This window comes from Amblyomma maculatum, chromosome 1 (assembly GCF_055883805.1).
Source record: "Amblyomma maculatum isolate TAMU_Amacu chromosome 1, ASM5588380v1, whole genome shotgun sequence".
In the NCBI taxonomy this organism is placed as follows: Eukaryota; Metazoa; Arthropoda; class Arachnida; order Ixodida; family Ixodidae; genus Amblyomma; species Amblyomma maculatum.
In genome coordinates this window covers 325,548,106-325,572,168 of record NC_139344.1, presented here as the reverse complement: position 1 = coordinate 325,572,168, position 24,063 = coordinate 325,548,106, and the positions used below count along the sequence as shown (strand labels likewise).

General features: G+C 43.2%; 1 protein-coding gene across 1 annotated transcript in view; it reads left to right on the top strand.

Moving 5' to 3' along the window:
• Positions 1 to 20,444, top strand: part of LOC146207330 (protein O-linked-mannose beta-1,2-N-acetylglucosaminyltransferase 1-like) — a 31,172-nt gene extending 10,728 nt beyond the window's left edge. Inside the window, exons 9-19 of the mRNA XM_084585769.1 lie at positions 2,115 to 2,181; positions 2,285 to 2,383; positions 3,709 to 3,798; positions 3,912 to 3,988; positions 5,910 to 6,009; positions 6,287 to 6,336; positions 7,232 to 7,358; positions 10,741 to 10,993; positions 15,963 to 16,136; positions 19,104 to 19,235; positions 20,149 to 20,444. Coding sequence (XP_084441895.1) covers positions 2,115 to 2,181; positions 2,285 to 2,383; positions 3,709 to 3,798; positions 3,912 to 3,988; positions 5,910 to 6,009; positions 6,287 to 6,336; positions 7,232 to 7,358; positions 10,741 to 10,993; positions 15,963 to 16,136; positions 19,104 to 19,235; positions 20,149 to 20,260 — 1,281 coding nt within the window. The 3' untranslated portion in view covers positions 20,261 to 20,444. The remainder of the gene's footprint in view (positions 1 to 2,114; positions 2,182 to 2,284; positions 2,384 to 3,708; positions 3,799 to 3,911; positions 3,989 to 5,909; positions 6,010 to 6,286; positions 6,337 to 7,231; positions 7,359 to 10,740; positions 10,994 to 15,962; positions 16,137 to 19,103; positions 19,236 to 20,148) is intronic.
• Positions 20,445 to 24,063: the final 3,619 nt, after the last annotated feature.

The window sequence follows — 24,063 nt, the reverse complement described above, 5'->3', positions numbered from 1 at the left end:
TCCGTGCTGTCATCTTCTGTGTCTGTCATCCGCCATCTTGTGCACTTTTGAAGGTTCAAGTATGTGCTCTAATGTGCTGTCTTTGCAGAAAGTAACTGGGCTGGGTGGTCTGCTTCTCAGTCGTACAGTGTAGCGGTTATGCCACCCACTTCAGCTTAAAATCTTTGTAAGGCAAGAAGAACCCTTGTTCTCTTTTTCTGAAACTTTTTCGTTTTTAGGATGCTTTTAAGAGCTCTACTGTGCCAGGGGGAAGCGAACTATGCAGCCTGATTACCTTAGGCAAAGTGAAACGGAACCAGCTGGTAATGAATGGTATTGAATATAGTGAGCCCACTTATAACAAACCTGATAATCCCATGTATTTTGTATCTGACATTCATTATCAGTGGACTTCTCATATTTTAGCTAGAACTGCTGAGTCAGCCAAAATTGGCAGTTATTTCTTTAAAAAAGTTCATTGTGCATGTCTCAATCATTTAAAGTTGATGCTGTTGTGCTTGCCAAGAGGTGGTCATGCACTCCTTGCCAACAAATGTGCTGCCAACAAGCTGCTTTGGCAACGCTGTATAACTGTTCGTGGTCCGAGTTTTTGCAGTGACGCATCATAGTAGATTGACATCTTAGCCTGTGATATTCGAGAGAGTTGCTACTGTAAAGCGGTGAAGCAGCTAGCATAGCATGTGTGCATGCAGAACTCCTTTCTGCTGTCTTTGTTTTGCCTGCATAAGACAGCTGATTTGGCCAAGCTATACACCATGTGGTCCAGCTAACTTGCCACATGATTTACGTTCAAACTTCAGAGGTGACCTCCATTGGTCAAAAACTGGCTGTGTGTGTAGTAGTTTTGCTTTACTTGCTGTCCTTGTCTCGTGTCCACAAACCTCCTGTAACTTCAGATGCTTTGTCAATCTGGCAAACACAAATACTTAATTATCTTATAACTCCTTGGTGCACTTAACGGCATTTGCAAGGGCACTTTTTCTGTTGGTCACCACATTACTTCTGGAAACCGGTATCTTGAGCCTAAGAAACACTGTTTCCACTGTTAAGCCTGGGTTGGCAGGATGCAAGAGTTTTACTCCAGTGGAGCTGGGTTTGTGGGACCTCCTTGTTTACTCTGAGCGGTGGAGCGATGGCTGGTTGTTTTAATTGAAATGCAGTGTCATTGCACTTGTACCTATTTTGGGGACAGCTCCTGCCTCGTTTGTAGTAGGCAAGCATTCGTTATAAGTGCAGTCTTTATAAGTGGCACTGGTGTATTTTCTAATCATTTCAATGTGAATATAGATGTAGTACTAGTAGGCTTTTTATGCAAACTTTGGATTTTCTGGATGTGAGGTCTTTAACGCTGTCGCATTAAGGTAAATGAGGCTGACCAGAACCAAATTGACATTACGTTTTCATTCCTGCATGAGAGATTTGTTGGCGAACAATTCAAAATATTATGTCATCTTCCTTTTGGCTGGCACTATATATATTTTCAGGTATCATCCAAACCAGACAGGCTTGCATCTAGTTCTTAACTTCAAATAAAATTCTTATTTTGAACTGACAGCTGCAAGATGGTGTCGTTTGGAAACACCGTAGTGTTCACCAGCAATTCAGATGACTGGAGAAAAGGCAGCTTTTTTTTTTCTCAGTGTCCAGGAAGCTGCAATATACTATGAACTTAGTGCATGTGGTGCAACTCAAGCTGTGTCGAATAGCAAATAGTTTTCGCACACTATTTGAAATTTCAATTTTTTGCACGCCTCTGTTTTTGTAGAGTCATTATATATTTTGTAGCTTTCATTTTCAATGTAAGAAGAAGACAAGTAAATGGTGAAAAGAAATTAAAAAGAGAAAACAAATGAAGCATGAAGAAATAAATAAACCTATAACATAAATGAATAAGCTAGGAACAAGTTTGTATAGATAGCTCTCATAACTATGTGTGCAAGACTTTTGACTTACTGGGTTATGTTACCACCAAAAGCATCTTCTATATGCTTTATATTAGTCACTGTGTGCATACCTTAAACAGACCTCCCATGTTGAAGTTTGCGCCTAGAGAGGAAACGCAACGTGTCTCTGTGACTATAAGTGAGAGCCGTGGTGCTGTCTCTTCCTAACAGCTTCACTTTGTGGAAGCCAAGGGTTGGGCTGTTCCTCACAACATCCGGACCTGCATACCATTCCAAAGTGAGTGTTTTGAAAGCGGGGCTGAGCTCGTGGGCGCTTGTGCTGAATGTGTGTTGTGTGTCGTTGTCTTGCTCACTGGGGCTCTCTGCATCCTTCCCCACAGTGTCTGGAAGAAGTATCCATCCTGACCCCAGGCCTCAGGAGAACCTGAAGAGGAGGCATTTCTGTGAGAAGTACCCACACTTCCCCTCATTCTGCTCAGGTGTGTCATTCCATGCTAGCTATGCAACAATGGTTACGACAGAATTTGAACGTAACAAAGGGATGTAGTTGCTAGTAATGTCGACCTGAGGGTACGCAGGAAAGGTATCTTCCTAAAAAATACATTGAACTAACACCATTTCTCCTTTGAGTTGCAGATTAGTTAACACCCTACTTATGCTGTGCTAGTCATTCTTTGTAATTTGTTAGACGGACTGCTGTGGGCTAAAATGAAATTTTCTCCAACTACATGGACACAGGAAGGTGCATGATTCTTCTATGTATCAGTTTGGCTGTGTTTAACTCAGGCGGATGCTTACGGTAACTGTTTCGTTCATCTTTTTTGCTTTTCTGCAAACCTGTAGCTTAAGGGAATCAGAAAACACAATGTGATGAAAATTCTTACGTTAGGACATTTTATTACATATAAGTGTCAGTGGAGGTTGACAAAGCTTAGTATCCATTGTATAAGGCTGCATGTTAGGGAGAAAACATTCTATTGTTAGGTGTAGAAGTTAGAGGATTTGGGAGTCTGAGGGAAGCTCAGATTTTGTGTAGGTGATGCATTAACCCTAGAAGCAGGGCTAATGCACCGCAAAGTGGGAGACGCTCAAAGCAAGTGGTCCTTGATAGTTTCAAAATTTGTATTGGTTTTTGGAGCTCTAAAACCCGTAATAAAGAGCCCACTAGAAGCTGTTTGTAACTGTGGCACTTCTGAATGGTTTCTTTTTTGAAGCTTCCAAGTGCTTTTTTTATAATTTTTTTTTTTTTTTTTTTTTCAAAAGGGGTCATGACATTTTATGCTCAGCTTGCATGATCAATAGAGTTTTCCGGTTCATGGGTGCATTTTAATTTAAAGTAAGCTTAATTAACCATAATAAGGACATTTTCTTGTGTATGAGTGAGAAGTCAGTAGTTACAATATGCTGTGACATTTGTACACTTGCACAGCCCTTTGCTGCGTTCGACACTGTTAAATCTGTACGTGATCATGCAAACATGGCTAACTAAGGAACAGTGAGGAATTAACCTGAACAGTTACAGAACAAATGACAGCGTGACTAAACATCTGAAAACTCTATTGAGGTCAAAAAGACGTCGAGTCTTGACATATGCTGTAGCTGTGATTGTGACAGTTTAATCAGAATTTCTTTGGAGAGTTTCTGTGCAAGCTGTTATGCAATAAGTTGCACATTGCATGTATTAATTCTAGCAGAAAATTGAAATTATTGCTTACATCTATATCTTGCCAAACATAATAACTTGTTCTCAGAACCAATGCTGCGTCTCACCTTTCTGTTCTTGGCTCATTCTTTACGATCTCAGGTGATGTTGTGGACAATCCATTGTCTCCCAATCCTAGTGTGAAGTCTCCAGGCAGCAAAATTTTTTCAACACCTGTCATCGTAATGAGTGGTATGTACGCACTCGTACAGAGTCAACTTTATTGGAGTCTTTCTGAGTGGATAAAATATTGTTGCTAGACCGAACTTGCCATCGCCCATGTGACACACATTCCTCCCGTGCAGGGGAGGACATTCATCATCTGCCACTCACACTGGAGACTCTTGTCATGCAACCTGGAATAAATCCACATCGTGTATTGGTACGCATACGATTTGCTTTCAGCCAGCTGTCATGCTAAGAGTTTGCCTGACTCGTTCACCACCACAGACTGTTTATGGGCCACAACCTCTTTTGATTGTGTGACTGAAGTTGGTAACGGTTGTCATACAAATTTGCAATGCAAGACAAGTCAAAGCCCAGAAAAAGAGGATAAGAAGGAACAGAAAGTAAATGGACATCACAGCTTTCGCTGGACGCTTTTAACTTAGCCAAAGCCGAGTTTACTCAGTCTTTTTTTTTTTTTAATGAAATATGCTGCCATACTTACTCAGCAAGGGCCTCCTATGGGGTCCATTGAGGTGATACCATTCAGTTTTCATTGTTGCAGTGTTTGTTGTGATAGTGCTTCTCTGTATTGCTGGAATTCTGTAGTTGCACCAACTCTTGTGACTGTCATGTGTGTTTAGCACATCTTTATTTCCTCACCTGAGAAATAGTATTCACTGCTACTTCTTTTGCCTTTCTCTACCTATTCTTATGGTGAGTGATGACTGTCTGTGTTGACCAGGTGAAAGAACAGTTAGCATTCCTTTTTGTATAAATTGTGAGAACTTTGCGCATGTTAAAGGTGTAATTTTCAATATGCACCTTTTAGTGGTGAGGTACGGAAAGTGGTCATATGCCTTGTCTTTGGGTGAGACTAGCGCGTCTTAAGGGTACAGCTTGAATTGGCCATGTGTTGCATACAAGGACTTGTGAACAAAGCACAGTTTGCGCTTTCACTGTTCATAGAAAATGCATGAAGTGTAGCACACCAGCTGGATTTTTAAGTACAATTCACTGTACATTGCAGACCCTCATGTGGTGTAATCAATGTTTATATGTGATTGGGGACAATTGAATGTTTAATAGTTCCTATCCAAAATGTTTCGTACGTAACCGAATGCCTTTTAGCCAATAAAGTGTTTAATATGCCAGCCTTTCCGCATGCCATAAGATATTGGAATAGCCTTCCTGATCATGTTACTAACACCAGAGGTCTTTTCTTATTTAAGAGATATAATAACCAACATGCTTGCTTAATATCTTGGTTATGTCCTTTTAACAGAAAAATAATTTTAGTGTTTTGTAATATGTACTCAAATTAAGTTCATGTTTACATCCAGTGCTGTTTTTATGGATGTACATGCCTTTTAAACATTGTTTAGCAGTCTTTTTAAATTATACTCTATATTTTTGTTACCAAATACGTATGAGCTCTGCCGGCGTGCTGCAGTGGTTAGGGCACTCGACTGCTGTGCTGAAAAATGCGGAATCGAATCTCAGCCTCGGCGGCCGCTTTTCCTTTGAGGCAAAAAGCTAGGCGCCCGTGTGCTGTGCGATGTCAGTGCATGCTAAAGAACTCCAGGTGGTTGAAATTTTCGGAGCCCTCCACTATGGCATTTCTCATGGCCCAAGTCACTTTGGGACGTTAAACCCCATAAACCAAACCAAATACATATGCAACATTTTTTTTTTTTTGTCTTGCCCATTTTTCTTGCTTGGATGTTTTGAAACTTTGTGTGTATTATTCTTATCATACAGTATCCCCATGTAAAGAGGAGCTAGTTTGGTAGTATTTTAATAAACTACTAAAATAAACAGAAATATGCCTCGAGTGTTCAGAAGGCCGTGAACGCATTGTCTTTTTTTCTGGTTTCTTGTGAGTTACAGTAAATCAGTCTGTGCTCTGGTCATACGTTTCTCTGTGCCGACTAGACTTTTGTGGAGAAAATGCTCGGGCAAGGTGTCAGAGGAATCCCACTCAGAATAACCAGCAAATATATTTAAACGAGATTGCATTTTTTTCTCTTTGATGTTCATTTTTCTTTCCACTGTCATTATTTTTCTGAATGTGCCTGTTAGTCATGAAAATGATTGCATCATCAGTCAAATGGTTCACCTTGTCTCACAATTTTCAGGTGTTCTACCTGCCGGAGAATCCAGAAGTGAAGGAGCTCTGTCATCTGTTCGAATTTGCAGCTGAACAAATAGATAGTGCCAAGATAGGCAGAAAATGTGGTTGGTTTCTTGTCTTTATTGTCTTTAATGTGTGTCTGTAAAAAAATGATGTATACACTTGGTTTGAATAACTTTCAAATAACTTTTGAATAACTCTATTACAATCCTTGCCATGTTTGAAGCTTTTTTTCAGCCCTCAGTCTTGTTGTCTCGTTTTATAGAAAAATTAATTTATCAGCAAAGTCCATTCTCATTCCTAGATATGTGGGCTGGTTGCATGGGACACTGCTTAACGTACACTATGTGGCTGATGTCACTTTTTTCCTGTCTCGTGCAGACCGGCTTGCTGAAGCATTCGACTTTGCAAAGCACCAGTTTTCAGATGCCGTAAGTTAATACTTAGTATTTGGTTTTGTAGAAGGAAGTAAACTTTTAAGTCAAAAGCCGTTAATGGCTCATGCTGTCGTGGACAAAGTGTGTCCCGCTTTTGAAGCGTTCTGATTGGCTGAGGCGGGATGTGTCCCTGCCATCTGCAATGCCACACTTGAATGCGCCACCCGGTAGGAGCGATGGTGTACTATGCAAACTCACATTTGCCGGTGAAAGTGTGATAGATACTGCCCCTTTCCTTACCTGTAAACCAATTATAATTATATGTAGCACTGCAACGAATGCCGACAAGAGGCTAACGATGGGAGACAAATTATAGGATAGGAAAGGTACACTTTAAGAGACCCTCTAATTTTAAGGCAAAAGCCTTTAATGGCTCATGCTGTCGTGTGCAAAGTGTGTCCCGCTTTTGCGGCGGCTGTCGAGTGGCGTTCCTTGGCGCGCATTCAAGTGTGGGATTGCAGATGGCAGGAACGCTAGACAATATGAGGCTTCTCAGGCTTTTGCCTTTAAATACTTTAGTCGCTAAAGTCCCTCATAATTATTTTGGAGATACATATGGCTCTGAAAAAGCGTATCTGTATCAGAGCACTGCTGCCCAAGGTTCACTTTATGAAATTCAGCTCTGCTAACTGAGCTGCTTGATTACATGATTTTTAACTCTATTAACTGTAAGAAACGAGAGCTTTTCTTGTCCTGTCTAATGAAGTTTTCAGTTTAATAAAATTTTTGGCTTTATGATGCCTGATTGGGTCTCTGTGCTTAACTTGGTTATGCGTTGCCCTGAAATTTCTCCCTGAATGAAGTTTCTTTTGTGATGTCGAACACGTTAACTGGAGGGTTCACCTTTGCTGTACGACTGTAATGCCCGATCATTCTGATTTTCTTTCAGGCACACTTAGTAGTGATTGAAGAAGGTGTTCTGCTGGGCCCCGACTTCCTGGCCTACCTTGGCCAGCTGCTTCCCTTGCTGGACATGGATTCCACCATCAGCAGCATTTCTGCGTGGAACGACAATGGTGAGGCAGCTATTTGCATGCACTGCGGGCAGAGCTCTCTAGAAGCCCCGCCTGGGTGGTGCAGTGGTTAGGGCACTGCGCACAACGATGCGGGATCGAATCTCGGCCTCAGCGGGCGCTTTTCGATGGAGGCAAAAAAGCTAGGCGCCCGTGTGCTGTGCGATGTCAGTGCACATTAAAGAACCCCAGTTTCCTGAGCCCTCTACTAGGACGTCTCTCTTAGCCCGAGTCGCTTTGGGATGTTGAACCCCATAAACACACCAAATCAGAGTTCTCTAAACTCATTGACATGTGTGAAGTTACATGGACTGTGCATGAGAATGGTGCATTCAGGAGTTGCATTTAACCAGTCATTTGCTGTGCGACATTAGCGCATGCTCAATCAGAGGTTTGGTGCACCTTGGGTGTGCCCTATATTTTAACAATTTGGCAAGTGGTTTCACTTCAAGTAATCATCGAAGGGTTAACAAGCCAGGTGAGCTTTTGTCCCCTATGCTGAATAATGGTGTTGCATGGTTCCTGTTTTCTTCACTGTGCACTTGGGGGAGGAGAGGCAGGTCATTATGCAAGTTGCATGTACGGGCATTGTAAAACCTTTATGACTTGGCCATGTGCTACAGGAGAGTCCTTTTCTTGTCTGCCTGATGATAACGGAAGGAACAGCGTGCCAAGCATGTGCAAGGTGCCAAGGGTGGTACTTTGATAGGGATAAAGGCACCAGTGCCTGTATGTCACTAGCCTGGTGAATAAAGGGCTCACCTTCTTTTCAGTCAGACCCAGTAGCACTATGAGTGTCCATTTGCTTGCAGCTTTCTCAGTTAAGAACATGGTAGTTTGCAACTCCTTTTTGACCAAACCGTAGATCTGTTTGATTCGGCTGCGTTTGCTGCGCTACTTCCATGAAGCTGTACAGCAGTGCTGCGAGCGTGCAGTGCCAGTTTTGACAATACAAGTGCGGCACTGGTTGCTCCAAAACAAATGGCCAAGTGCAGGCCTGGCCGTGATCACCATCAAATTGTGACCAGCTTTATGCGAGCCAAATCTGCATCTGCCAGCACCCCGATCACGTGAAGAATTTTCAAATAGCACATCGCATTGAAGTGTTGCCATGAAGCAGCTTTGATGCCTGTGCACCTTGTGGCAGCTGGCGTGAAACGCACAGCATGTCTGTGGTGTCAGCATGCATCATACTGCACGCACGCGTTTACTTTTTAGACATGGCATGAAGTGCACATTGTCATTCCCTCAACGAACTCGGGCAGCATTCTCGTTGAAAAATGGAATAACTCTAGTTTCTTCGCTGTTTGTCATAAGCCATTGTCATGCAAACTGTCGTCTGCCTCCATGGCAGCGGCAGCTGCATTATTTCAGCACTAACCACTGGAGAGGCACACCATTTTCCTCAACGGGACCTGCATGACATCTGCACTTTTTTTTAAAGGAATATCCTCATGCAGAAGGCACCATACTGCACTGCTAAAACAAATAATGAAGCGCAGAACCTCGAGAGCCATTTTATGTAGTGCAGGCGAATTGAATAGACCTAGTGGCTCTACAACGGCAAGACCAGCAGCTGCAGCTCCTAACCTAACCTGACCAGACCGGACATGATATAACCTAGCCAGACCCTCTTGATATCACCTTACCTGACCTGACATGATCTCACCTTACCGACATGAGATGACCTTACCTGGCTCGACATGAGATTATCTTGCCTGACCTGACATGATACGACCTTACCTGACCTTGCATGATATGACCTTACCTGATCTTGCCTAACCTGACATTATCTGGCCAGAACTGACTGGATGTGGCTTATTCTTACCTGACCTAAAAATTGGAGCAGCATACTTTAAAGGCTTTTCTTGCAGTCCACTTGCCACATACTTCTAGCTACTCTGGCTCGGTCACGCATTTGGCTGCTTTTTGCGAAATGGTGAGCTCAGTCCCAGCCATGGTAGCTGCATTTTGATGGGGACAAAATTCAAAAGATGCCCATGTGCCATGCAAAGTAGGCACATTTTGAATAACCCCTGGTTCGTCCATACCAATATGGGGCCCTCCCTTCATTACTGCGCTCGTAACTTGAGGCCACTTTAGGACATCATCCTTAGCGCGCATGCTTGTTTGATTTCTTCCCATGTGCCATGCAAAGTAGGCACACTTTGAATAACCCCTGGTTCGTCCATACCAATATGGGGCCCTCCCTTCATTACTGCGCTCGTAACTTAAGGCCACTTTAGGACATCATCCTTAGCGCGCATGCTTGTTTGATTTCTTCCACCGTGTGATGTTACATTATCACCATCTGCCGAAAAGAATTCCTTTTAAGATATGCATCCCTTCCCGGGAACTTTTATGTTTCTCTTGCCTCTGGCTGGGGCCACACTGTCCAATCAAACTTGCCGTGCTTATCACTCCACGTGCCATTGCCAGCAGTATTGCCCTTCCCCTTGATGCCCAGTCTTTCATTCTCGTAGACCACTGAATGTTGGGTTTGCACTTTGCATATATTGCCCATGTTCATCTGCTTTACTGCATTTCAGCCAAAATATCCTCAAATCTTGTGTGCCCTCATGGCACTGTCAGCTTTGCACATTTATACATGCCATTTTCTTTTCCACATTTCCACAGCCTCATTTCTAGCCTTTTATTAGCTCGCTAATAAGCTCTGACCCAGAGGGGAGTTGGAAGTAGGTACCCATGCTGTTATATGCTAGTACCCTTCCTTTTAAGGATGCGTATGTATACGTATATACAAGCTGCTGCCCATAGCTTGAAAGGAACAACCAAACAGTTACACTCCTGTACCCATTCGTATTCTTCTCAAACTTTCGTCCTCTGTGCCTGATGCGGTTACATGGTGAAAATAAACATACCAATTGTAGACTGTTGCTGCTTTGGCAGGGTCTCAGATGCTGCCTTTGTTTTCTTCATGAAAATATTTCAGCCAGCGATCCTTGCCCTGGCCAGATCCTGTTCACTTTAAATCATTCCATAGGCTACTTATCAAAACATCATCACAGAATTGTAATAAGGACTTTTACTATCCTTCAGTGTAAAGGCATTTTTTTTTTTCAATTTAGCGGTAAATACTTCTTTGGGGGATGGGAGGCATTTCAAAATGATACCTATACAACTGTAAATGAAGACAAAATAATTTATTTGCTAGTGTGTGACCATGCAATAACAAGCTCTTGCCAGAACATAAGAAATGGCACCCAACAAATTTACAGCTAGAACGTGGCGAATGAAGGCAGTTTTTCGCCTCCTTTAGGCAGTGGCAATATAGTCCCATTGCAACAGTTTTAGCAAGGTTTGACAGTGTCCCTGTGCAAATGCAGTGAATAAATGGTCCTACTTCGTGCGTTTTTCTTTCCAGGTTTCCAGGGTGTTTCTGGGAACAGCAGGAAGGTCTTCCGTGTTGAGGGCCTGACTGGCATGGGCATTCTGGTGCGAAGAGGCTTCCCAGTACAGAGCTGGTGTGAGAGGCGATTTGCCATGGATGGATCGGCGAGTGGGGGCGACACGGTTTCCCCAGATGTCTCTCGAGTGATGCGGCTTTCAGACGTCACTCACGGAACCGAGGCTGAAGTCCTCGAGGCACTTCTTTCACGTGAACGGGTGACCGACATGTGAGAGGCTGCTTTCTTGCTTTTGTCGTCTCTCCCCTTTGTGCTATGTCAGGACACTGTCATGCAGCCCAGCGTCTGTAGTGAAATGCCACTGTCACTGTCCAGCATAATTACAGCCTCTGCCAGAAGTTTAAAAGGCCACTGTTCCAAATGTCTGCAGGGTGGGCAGAGGTTTCTCGCTCGCCCCCTGGAGGGCATGGAGGTTTTATGGGGGAGGAGCTAGTGGTCTGCTGTTACAGTGCCCAACAGTGAGCCCAATGTTCTTGAAATTTTAAGAGGGTGCAGAATGAGTGGTAAGCAACGTGCAAAACTAATGTGCAAGGGTGAGTTTTTTTTTTTTTTGTCCTCTGTGGCTATCCATCAGAATGCTCCAGGCACAGATTCTGCATATGCATCTTAGTGGACCAAAATTAGTCTCTTTGTCATCTTGTGGGACCATGTGGAGTCTATAGAAGAGGGAGGGCAGGCACCAGGACGCCTCTGAATGCGTTAAACAGGCTGCTTTTAATCCTCGGCTGTCATCGCGTTTGTCAATGTGCCAACGTGGCGTTCAATCTCCACCGCATGCTCCCCGACCTAAACCTCCTCTTCTGTCTCGTCGTTCCACTTGCAGACTTTTGCCGAATCTGCAACACACTCCGTGCCCTGAGGCGACACATAGCTCGAAGCTGGAACTGTGTCACTTCAATGGCCACCATGATGAAATCGTTACTGACAACTTGATTGTGACTCTCGTCAGTCAATGTTGACATGCTCCACTAAGACCGACTTCCAACTTCTGCAACAGCACACCAACACTGTAAACAAAATGGATCCGTAGCAGCATGGCAGCACAGATTCAAATCACACTGTAGCCCACACACTGAGCCCAAGTTCTTCCGAGCCTCCTGCTATACATGCAGCAAGAGACTGTGCTGATTCGTCGGGCTGAGTGACCACATATATCAATTCCTTGGTTCATATAAGAGCCCACTATGTACTGTGGCACCTGGGTAGTCTTCTCGCAACCTGTGGCACCCCTTATGATGACTACCTGCGACGGATGACGTCGAAGATACCGTCATAGAGTTGTACATCGGAAGTTGCTGGCACTCTTCGGACATCTATTTCAGTTTCGCATCGTGGTCCACTTCCACCACTTGTTCTGCTTCCACGTGACGTGCTTGGATGACATCGCTCATTGGAGCCCTGCTCCCCTGCATGAAGGTCTTGTGGTTGCTTCATCCCACTTCACTGTAAGCATAATCGGCGTTGATCTTGTTTATCGGCATAAACTGGTGAGTACAGCGCTGGAAGGTCATAGCTGCATCTCGAAGCTCTAGACGCACAGCCTTGACATCACCACTCTGACACAATTCACACAGACACTGACACAACACAACCACACACTCCATCTCACAGTTATTAGCACAATGCCACTCACATGTTCAAAAGAAAAACAGAACACGGAGTCATTCTTGCTGTTCAAAACCAGGTCATATCCCTCATCAGCGCTTTTTCATGAGCGTTCCAAAACCCATTGACGGATAACCACTGAGATGACAGAAATTGCTGCACAACTCGCTCAGTTCTGTGTAAGAGTCTGTAAACTTGAACACTATTAGTTCATGCTCTACCGATTATCACCTATTCCATCCTCGTCTACTGAGCCTTTTGCTAGTTTCGGTACATTTTAAATGCTCTAGTTCAGAGAGAAAAATTTCTTCGAAGGACTTTCTAGTGCTGACCATCTCTACATAATAAGGCCGTCGAAGAAAGTGCACAGTCAGTATGGCCAACAAATCGGTGCTTCTATCAGGATCGAATACTCGCACCTGTCGTGTGAGAAATTTATTACCTGCGTCAATAGCCATCCTGATCACGCCGTGCACTCTCTGATTGCAAGCCCTTGAAAGCTGTTAGTGCAATCTGACAGCGCAATGCTGCAGGTGGCACGAACCTTACATTGGCGAGCAACTTTGTGCTGACACTGCTAGCTTGAACAGCTCACCTAGTTCCTGCTATTCATTGGTCGGCACCCTTCTCATGCACATACGCGCCGGGATCACAGAATAGTTTATAATGCGCCATCAACTTGCCGGTATTTTTTGGTTCTTGTTAGGACGACAGACATAGTTCCTGTCGCTACCCCACTTCCCATGATCAGACAATATCGCAGCTACATGACTGCAACACCCTGAGTTATTATTTGGAACCTCAACTCTCCTAAGCTGCGACTGAGGAGCATCTGATGCCGTCGGCAAAGCTACACCGACTGTCTGACCAACGCAATCGTTGCAGCAAACCTGCCACACTCTTCTCGCTTTAGTAGGCTTCGAATGTTTGTATTGGGCTTTTGGATCACCCGTGCCTTCATGAGCATGCGATTCATCGTGAGCACCTTCCAGGCCATCATGCACGGCGTCAATCTGGGTCTCCCTGATGTTCTGAGTTTTATCTCGTTGCTCTTCGTTTTCTTCCACAACTGCATACACAACGAGATCAGGCGCCTCGCCGCTAACAATCTCTGCAGTGTTCGCTGGGACATGCACCTCGCTCCGGACGTTTTGAATATCAACCGGCTTCACTCCATTGCACTTTATCCGCTCCTCTGTCTCATTGCACAGTGCTTCGCTGGCGTCTTTTCCTTTGGGAGGAAGTGAGCGACAACATTCCTGCCCTGGTACTATTTCTGTCATTTCTTGTTCAACTGCTGTCTTCATAAAATGATGGCTGTCGACATGGTGGCAGAGGAGCGTCATCATTCGTGCAGCAGTCTCAAACTCTAGTACAGACGTGATGTCTTCTACACAAACATCGACCTTATAAGCTTGCATTTCCTCATTCTTCTCTTGTAGGCCGTTGTTGCATGTTTTGAGTCTCGCATGAATAAACAGAATAGTCCGATCGTTTGATTTCAGTAATTCACTTGCTTCATGGCATAGCCGGGTCTGAAACATTCGTTGAATGTCGCACTTCCTTTTGATGCGGTCCATGGTGTCTCGATAAAGCCCTTTTCGTCTCTGTCCTGTGGGGTTCACTGGCGGAGCTCCTGGCATCTTCCTGGAGTTCCTGTTGGAGTTCCTGTTGCAACCTCAAGAAGGATCGTTGAAGGAGCTCACATTATGCTCACGGGTTTCGGCACCAAAAATATAGAAGGAGGGCAGGCACCAGGATGCCTCTGAATGCGTTTAACAGACTGCTTTTAACCCTCAGATGTCATAACGTTTGTCAATGTGCCAATGTGGCGCTCAATCTCCACCGTGCGCTCTCCGTCCCAAACCTCCTCTTCCTTGTCCCGCTTGCAGACTCTTGCTGAATCTGCAACAGAGTTGGCTCATGCTGATTAATCAGCAAAGTCACAATTGCCCTTCAGCTAAACAGGAGTCATTTTCATGTCTTGGGAGAAAGATGCAGCTTGTATATGAACCAATGCTACTCTCAGTGATGCAGTTCCAAGGAGGAAGGAAGTACCTTAACTGTGTAGGTAACTGAAGACACTTACTTAGTGATGCCATATTGCTTGTCGAAACCGGTACACATGCAAGGGGTTTAGGGCCACACAAGTGAGGCAGAGAGAATAGGATAGACTGTAACTGTGGGCCCAGTGTCTACATCTCTCAGACAAGTGCAAGTTTATACTGGAACTTATGGAAGGGATATGACACGCATCAAATTTTACTTTTTCAAAATTAGCTTTATGTGAATAAAGTGATTTTTTATTCCTTTGGTAGATGAGGAAAGCTGGTCCACCTTGCAGGGCGGGCCATCACGAAAAGAGTTTGATCAGCTGAGAGGTTGGGTGCTCACCGTCTCCCAACAAATGGCAGGGGCAGTTTATTGTGTTGTGCGACACTGCCCTCGCTAGTAGCTCTTTCTGCTTCAACAACAACAATCGGCATATACCAAGGTGCTGTACAAAATTTTGTCACTAGTTTGGCAGAATTGCCTAATGCAATCTCCATAAGAAATTTCAGCCTGATGCTGGAGAACCAGTTTTCGTGAACATCGTGTCAGAATAGGCGCACCGGTTACTCTGCACCTTGTTTAGTAATAGGTATACAGTTTGCTCCACTACACTTGTGACATATGTGAGAATGAAGCACTGCAAGGTAAAATATGTTAAGAAAGAACAAGGATAACCAAGGAAAAAAAATATTTCTGTTACAAAAGTAGGTGGTGTGTAAAATCATCAATGTCTTATAACAATATTCCTTACATAGCCTCAAAGCCTTGCATACTTTAACCGTGCTATGTTTCAGAAAATACTGCTTCCTCAGAGCACTTATTTTATTTGAAAGCAAAAAGCTGAGCTTGTAAATGAAGAAGAATATGTTTTGGAATGGTTCTTTCTGAGAAAGCCGCATGAAAACGTACTGCATTGTCTGTGTAGCAATGCACTTTTTTTTTTGCTCAGCTGTGTCTTTGAGCCTGACAAGCTTTGTAAGCATCTTCGGTGACAAGGTGCATTGAGTCACAGTGTTCATCAAGATTTTCTAATTTTCGCACAATAACTTAGCACCAATTGTGTGCCTTCATTTTGTTGGATGATGTGAACATGCTCGGCTATGCAAAGCAAAAATACACCGTGTTGCAGTGATTTTTATAGTTTAGGATGTTTAAATTTTGGAGGTTCTTTTTCACTTTAGAACCTGAAAATTAAAAATTGAGCTGTAATTACACTTGTTATATTGAAGTCATCGAAACCAAAATTTATTCTTTTCTATTGGGAAAGCAAAAGAAACTGCTGTGCTAGCAAGCTTAAGAATTCATTGGAGTGTTCCAAGCTCATCAATTTCATTCTGAGTGCGATTACTCATTAACGGTTATAACAGTGCTCCAATTTTTGTTTTTTTGTTTTCGTTGGTTAAAATTTTGTTTCCAGTGCAGTGACTATACCCGACCTCATCTGTGTGTAGTGTGCATCATTTTGCTGCTGTTATTGTTGTATAGTAGTACTATTTGAATGTGGTGCTCTTCTTCCATCCAGGGAGCTGGGAGTGACCATTGGGGGTGTGGAAGCTCTTGAGCGTTCCCACTATGAGAAGATCTTGCATGACTTGCTAAGCAAGAGTGAGGCATGGGCACTCATTCAGCGATACCTTGCGCTGTGCAGTACAGGATCATGGCTTCCTCACTTATCTAGCTCGGCTGCACCAAACAGGTATGCGCACTTGTCGCAGAAGTCATGCACTTTTTTTCGCTCTCATTAATGCCACTGCTAGAACTGACTTAAAATACCCTTCCCCTGTTCCTACTGATGTGGGCCAGAGAGTACTCAACAGTGGAACGTTTAGGAATAGAAATGAAAGGATCTGAACCTGAAGTTACAGATCCTGTCAAGCCAAATTCATTTGGCTTTTTGTCGGTACTCCCGTCATCTGTACATGTATAGATGCAAATAAACTTGAATTGAAATTGAAATTGTAGTTGGCATAATTACACATTGTTAGCAAGGTGCCAATGGTAAAAAATATGTAGCTTCTACTGTGCAGTGCTACGTGCTATAAGATCCTGTCACTCACATCAGTTCGTCTAACTGTAGCCAATGGCAGTGTGGCATTCTCCAGCGATGGAAGGCATTGTTGGTGCTTTGTAATTTTTGTGTTTAGCTTAGAGACTACATAATATCTCGTGTTGCCAAAGTTTTTCTTGTAGCCGGCAGTCATGCCCGGAGGTTTGAGTTGGTGACTATATTTTAAAACACAGGATGTGTCCATCTTAGTTTAGCTTTTGCATAATTGAAATTTTGCCCTCTTTGTCAATTGCTCTGACAAGGTGCTGTCTTGTGAATCACGGGCTTTGCAAGAAGCGCACGTTCAATGTTCAATGGCAATGTTCAATCAATGTTCAGTGGCAATTTAGCTGAAACAGGAAATAGTTCTCTTAATTGGAAACTGTGTTTTTCCACTGCATGGCCGACATTAAAGCATAATTTTTGGCCCCTCTGGAGTCGTGATGTTCCCTCTGCATGTCTGTAATAGACACATGGTTTTTCTCTTAACTAAAAAATGGAAAACAGATTTGAAAAAAATTGAGAACTGAGCATGAAGAAATTGAAGCATTGAGAGAAATGGTCTTTGTTTGTTGCGTCGTACACTTTTGAGTTCACCATGGCCTCTGTCTTGAACCTTGCTGTTTTTCACTTTTTTGAGCGTGTGTTATGAGCTATGTAATATGGTCAGCATTGAATGTAGCTTATCGTATAACCTTGTTTTCTGTAATATGTAAGGTATTTGACTCTCATCATCAACATCATCAGCCTGATTATACCCACTGCAGGGCGAAGGCCTCTCCCATATTTCTCCACTTAACCTGGTTCTGTGCTAGCTGCATCCACTTGACCCCTGCGAACTTCTTAATGTCATCCGCCCACCTAACTTTCTGCCGCCCCCTGCTACGCTTTTCTTCCCTTGGAATCCAGTTTGTTACCCTCAGCGACCATCGGTGATCCTCTCTTCGTACTACATGTCCTGCCCATGTCCATTTCTTCTTCTTAATTTCCACTAGAATGTCGGTAACTTGAGTTATTTCTCTGATCCACTCTGCACGCTTGCACGCTTTCTATCTCTTAATGTTACCCCTACCATTTTTCGTTCCATAGCCCTCTGGGTTGTCCTCAACTTAAGTAGAACTCTCTTGGTTAGCCTCCACGTTTCAGCCCCATAGGTGAGTACAGGCAAGATGCAACTGTTGTATACTTTCCTCTTGAGCGATACCGGTAAGCTGCTAGTCATAATCTGAGAGTGCTTGCCAAATGCGCTCCATCCCAATCTTATTCTTCTTGTTATTTCCTTTTTATGGTCCAGATCTGCGGTTACTACCTGTCCTAAGTAGACATATTCGCCTTCTACTTCCAGTATTCGCCTACTACTTCCAGTTGACTCTCATATGTGACCATAATCAAAGTCTCGCGAGGTGCACGTGCGCGCAGCGTCACTTCGTGCAAAGCGTTAGAAAAAGGGCCACACCCCTGCGTGCCAGTCTACAGGCGCAAGAGCGTGCTCTCAGTATATGATAGAGAAAGATCGGGATGCCAGGGCTCGTGTCTTGCGCCGCGTGGCACAAGTGCCTTTGAGGTTGGGATTCACATCGAAGCTGCTGTGAACTGCGCTTTGCTGCGGAGTCAACCTGGCTTCGTGCACGAAAAGTGATCGTGGGGCACCATTAGGGTAAGCGCCCCTCGCAGGGGCACAGCGCGCAGTTCGATATACTATCGAATTTTTTGCTGAACGGGAGTTTGATGAAGGTGAACACCACTCCCATATTTCTGCATGGGATGTTTCATATATCTAGGTTTGATATATCTTGCATCGACTGTATTAGTAATCTCAGAGTTTTAGAGCGCAGCTCTTTGGCGCCTGTTCCTGGGTTTCGCGTCGGCGTCGAACGCGTGGGCCTCGTAACCAGCTCCGCCCGCCTTTCATCCCCTCAGTTCGAGCTGGCACTTCGGCAACCGGAGCCTCGCAGGAAGAAGGAGGGGGGTACACTCAGCGGCGAACAATGGGGACAGGAGCTCGCGCAGCAACCGGAGAACACGAGAAAAGGAGGGGGGGGTCGCTGGAGGCAGCGCTAGCAGCGACTGAGATGCCGCTGTCACCACTAGCAAGTCAAGACAACGTGACTGCGTAGAACACCGTCACCGTCATGCAGAAAGAGGAGGAGGGGGTCCCCCCTTTTCCTGTGTGGCGGCGAGGGCGCTCTCCGGTTGCCGAAACGCCGGCTCGCTGTCAGCGGATCACGGTGCGTGCGTGCATCCCGTTCTCACTCGCTTCATTCGCTAGCGGCGTCAGCGGCATCAGTTAGTCGCTGCTATCTGTTCATCGCGCAACGTTCCTATGGGCACACGCGCTGCTTCCCGCAACCTTCCGATAACTCAATTGCTCTCTTCTTTTTTTGGACCACGAAGCATCTTTTATGACAGCCAAGAGCTTTTAGTGGAGTGTTTCTTGATGGAATACGTGTGAAAAATTAAAACAAGTTGTCTGTAATTGTACATACGTGTCTTGCTCGAAATCTTTGCCTCACTATCGAAAAGGTGAAACAGCTGATAAACTGCGCTCAAATTTGGCATTAGGAAGTGACGTAATTGTGGGCAATTTTTTAATCACTTGGAGTGCATATTTTGCAGACCTGCAATCAGCATCTTCTTTCATCAAGCCACAAAAGATGACTTTGAAACCTTGAAAGCACTTTGTTCCTGTTTTGGCCTTTTCCACCATCCAAAGTTTTCTCCAAGAGGACTTTATCGTGGAATGCTGAGGTACGACGTTTTTGAAGGCTAGTAGTATGGCAATTTTAAAGAATGATAGTATTATTGAGTATGGCAAAGCTTGCTTATTAGAGCGAGAGCTCTATTCAATCCAAAGTTCAAGCACTAGTGGACAGTGTCTAATTTGATCCTCAGCTCAGCATCAGTGTCAAAACTTTGAGTCAAGCCATGTCAACACAGGTGCTATATAACTTGTGTCAGGTATAATAGCAACACAAATCTTCTATTATAGGATAGCTTATGTTGAGTTAATCTTTCAAGTCATTCATCACCGAACTAATTAAATGGTCTGTTAACTCACCCCTTATGTAATGCCCCTAGTGGGCCTTTGAGGTACCAATAAATAAATAAATTGCACCGACTATATTGTAAGACTTAATTACCATTAATTAGTTGATTGAACATTATTGAACTTCATGCTACGCATAAAGTTTGGTGCATAGTTTATATTCAGTGTGATTGCATTACACTAACTTCAGGTCTTAATTAATTACCTTGACTTATTTAATTGTGATTAAAATGTGAACAGCTATAATATCAAGTTATATGTTGTTGAAAAGGTCTCTGTGAGCAGAATAAAAAAAAAAAATTCTAAACCACTTGAAACCTTGTCTAGCTTGGTCAAACCATGATTAAACTGCTACCAATTTTTTGCTGCCATCATATGCACCCTTATTTCACCGAGGGGTGATGCCCAGTAATTAAAAAGCATGAGTGTATGCAGTGGCTAATTTGTGCATGAATTTGCACTGTACCATTTGCAGAGATCTAGCTCAAACTTCATGTGGTTCAAAAAACATTTTGTGCTCTTTGAGTTGGAGATATAATTTAGAAATCAACTGTTTTTGTTGTTGTTTTTTCACACTGTATGCTGCATCCTAACTACTGTGTATGTCATTTCCAGGTTCACGTGGAAGGGGCGTGACATGTTCCTAATTGGACGGTATTCCCCTTACTACAAGTACAAGCCTAGAAACATGAGTCCTGTGTCTCTACACAGTGCTGTCTCAGGCTAACGTGCCATTGATGCCAGTTGGATGACATGGAAATATTAAAAAATTGTTTGGTGTAATGAGGTTAAGTATTATACCAATGTATGCCTTTCATTGAAGACGTGACTATCCTTATTAACTACAACAGTAGCAGTGTGGGTGAGTTTGTGAGTAGTCATAGTAAGGGTTACATCATATGTTGACTTCATAACACAAAGTTGGATCATTTTTAGAGCAACCTTTTCTGCTCTTTTTCAAGCAACTGTGCTCAAAATACATATCCGGAACATAAATCGCATCTTCAAAGCACAGATAGGGAGTGATCGCCAACTCAAGGTTGGTCCATGGAGCAGTAAAGACTGCTGCTCCGAAATTGGTGGATCCAACCAGAAGTTTTCGCAACATATTCTTTTAGCGGCGTCCTCCATTTCTGGACACTTGTCGCTGCTGCACTGGCCCCGCCTTCTGCGCTCTTTAGCAGATGATCAGTGCGGTACTTGCTGCATCTGTGGATGCAAAGTCTTGTCACGAGCTAGTGCTCGCATTTCAGGGCAGTGAGTTGAGCAGCAGTAGTATCGAACAATCCTTTAAAGATCTCAGCTCAGAGGGCGACTGCAAAACTACGCGCTAAAACTGCCTTAATATGCTTCATTTCAACGTCATAAACTCGAAACCATTCAGTTACTGCTCGGCTCAAGAAGGCTGAAAATGGTGAACCATGACTTCATTTATTAAAAAAAAAAAATGTGCCAAAGAACTTTTACCATGTGTGCCCGCGCTAGGCTGTGTGAATATGAATGACAGAGTTGCGTAAACTGTTGATGTTAACGCCCTCACGAGAAGCAACGGGAGGAATGTAAATCTGTTACAGGTTTGAAAACAAACGGCATACACACATAAAGCATGGGCAAGTGCAAGGAATGATTGGTACTTCCTCTGTTGGTTTGCGAGTGCCACCTGCTTGCCCTGGTCGAGACATGAGTGTCCCAAACTCATTTGAGGCGCATGATCTGTGCCGGATTCAGGCACTCTGTTGAGAACCATTAAAACCTCTGCAGTTCTGCCATTGGCATATTTACCAATAGTAAGGTTTACACAGCCATATTCTGCCATGTAACTCTACTATGAGTCCTGTTAGTTTTGTCACATGCCGATACTTTCGTTTTTTTCTGCAAACTCTTTTGTGTTGAAATGTTTTCATGCCCACCTCACAGCAGGCATCATTGAATTTCGTGTCTCAATTAGGGTGAGTGTCGGGATAAATGAAATATTCATTCCTGAAATATAGACCTGATATGTGTGTAGCGAATAAGGAGTAATTGCTCTTTAGTATATAATGCTAATAAGTGATTTCTCTCATTAGTTACTCCACCTTTAAAGATTCTCCTGAACACATTGGACTAATACCATTCTCATTTTGCACAGTTGACTGATTTGGCCTTGACCTGCTCCTTACTAGCCATCCTGGTTGTCTTACTGTAGTTAGTAATGCAACTGGGTTTGATTCTCAAATTAAGATGAACTCTTTAGTATGCTCTTTCGTACGCTCATCTTTAGATGATGGGTGCATAGTGTATGGTTCAGCAAGGCCACTTACCTAAAGAAGTTCGATCCAGTACATAACTGAGGCCTGTGCCTTTCATGTGGAGCACACAAAATATATCCTATATCCAGCTTGCATGTAGAAACAAATCAACTGCTACTTGAAGATAGAAGAACTGCACTTGTGTGTATATTTTTAATGTCAGGTCTCTACCAAAGCACACCTGTGCTCCAGTTGTTACCAAAGGCCCTTCTGGAATAATACGTATACAACAACAAAAGCAATTAGGCCACTGCTCTTGCAATTTGATCAAAGGTGCCAAGATCTCTGCTTACTGGATGCTTTATCTTGCATTGTCTGGAGACCTGTTCTACTAGCTCCACGGTACAATCTTCCTGCAACCTACAACATTGCTCTCTCACTGTTCAGTGAAACACAAACTCCACAACAGATTATTTGAAAATCCTTGAACCGGAGGAAAAACACAGCAGCTTCATGAACTTTTATATTAATGGGTTGAAAACAGTTGTATACGTTAGAAGCACAGTAGTGTGAGGAGAAAACAGTACTAGTACTTCCATGGCATGCATCTGTCTTTGCTGCAAAATATTCCACAACAACAGGTTATTTGAAAATCCTTGAACCTGAGGAAAAGCACAGCAGCTTCATGAACGTTTATATTAACGGTTTGAAAACAGTTGTATACATTAGAAGCACAGCAGTTGGAGGAGAAAACTACTACTTTCATGGCATGCATCTGTCTTTATACTGCAGAATGTTATGCCATCTCTGCTGTTGTTGCAAAAATAATAAATGATGCATACAAACAATATTATTTATGCAGACTCCCTAAGTGTACTCACAGCTCTGCACTCTAGAAATGCAGTTATACTGCATTACACAGAATATATAACTACAGACACAACTTAAATGGAACAGAAAATTCTGCTGGGTCCAAAGTCATGTCAGAATTGAAGGCAACGAGAGAGCGGGTGTATGTCCTGCTCAAGCTTACAATGGACAAATCAAGAAAGTAAATGCACCCTAGAACGAATTTGCATGAAGTTCTGTAAACTAGAGGAAAAATGGCAGTCTGCATGGAATAATGAGGTAAATAACAAACTACACTTAACGAAGCCCTTGTTAGGAGAACAGAAATCGTGTGCACATCAGGGACGTTTTAAGGAAGTGTTTTGATGCGATCTTTGTATAGGGCAGACACATCTTGCACGTAAACCCGTTGCTGGCTGTGCCCGAGATCTCTAAAATGCCCTTGCTCTTGTTTTGCACTTGATTATGAAATGTAACTTGATCAGTAAACCAGCTTTTCTGTGAAACCATTTACCTCTCATTATGCTATCATTGCACGCACAAACTGCTTCATTCTGGATTTTCGATTGTTTCATTTGCCCCGCCGCGGTGGTGCAATGGTTAAGGGGGGACATGGCTCTTAAAGTTACTTTTCCAATTTTTGGCTAAATTTGATAAAACCTGGTTTTCTGATCAGTTTCTTGCACTGATTTCAAATGTCTAACTATTTTAATTGGCCAAATAGTTGAAAAGATAAATTAAATTGTTTATAATTTGCAGGAACAATGAAAAAATAACCGCATTATAAAAAAATTCACATGGACACTTTGCTAGGTACTAGAAAGCATAATGAATACAATGTTAGGAGCACGTTTTTGATATAACATATGTCAAAAAAGTGCTCCTAACATTGTATTTGTTATGCTTTCTAGCATCTAGCAATATGTCTGTATTAACTTTTTGTAGCGCGGTTATTTTTTAATTGTGTCTGCAAATTATGAATAATTAATTTTATTATCTTTTGAACTAATTGGCCAATTAGAAAAATAGTTACATATTTGAAATCAGTGCAAGAAACCGAATCAGAATACCAGGTTTTATCAAATTCAGTAAAAAATTGGAAAAGTAACTTTAAGAGCCAGTACCCGGGTTCGATCCCGACCGCTGGCAGCTGCATTTCGATAGAGGCGAAACGAAGAGGCGTCCGTGTGCTGTGCGATGACAAAGCACGGTAAAGATCCCCATGTGGTCGAAATTACTCCGGAGCCCTCCATTACAGCACCCCTTTCTCTCTTTTTGCTTTTGCTCTCACCTTCCTTGGTTCCCTTATAGCAAGGGAGGAGGGGGTTCAGGTGTCCACGGACAAGTGTGACAGATACTGCGCCTTGCTTTATATGGACCAATTATATTGTTACGGGGTATAATTTTATATATATATATATATATATATATATATATTTTTTTTTCATTTCAC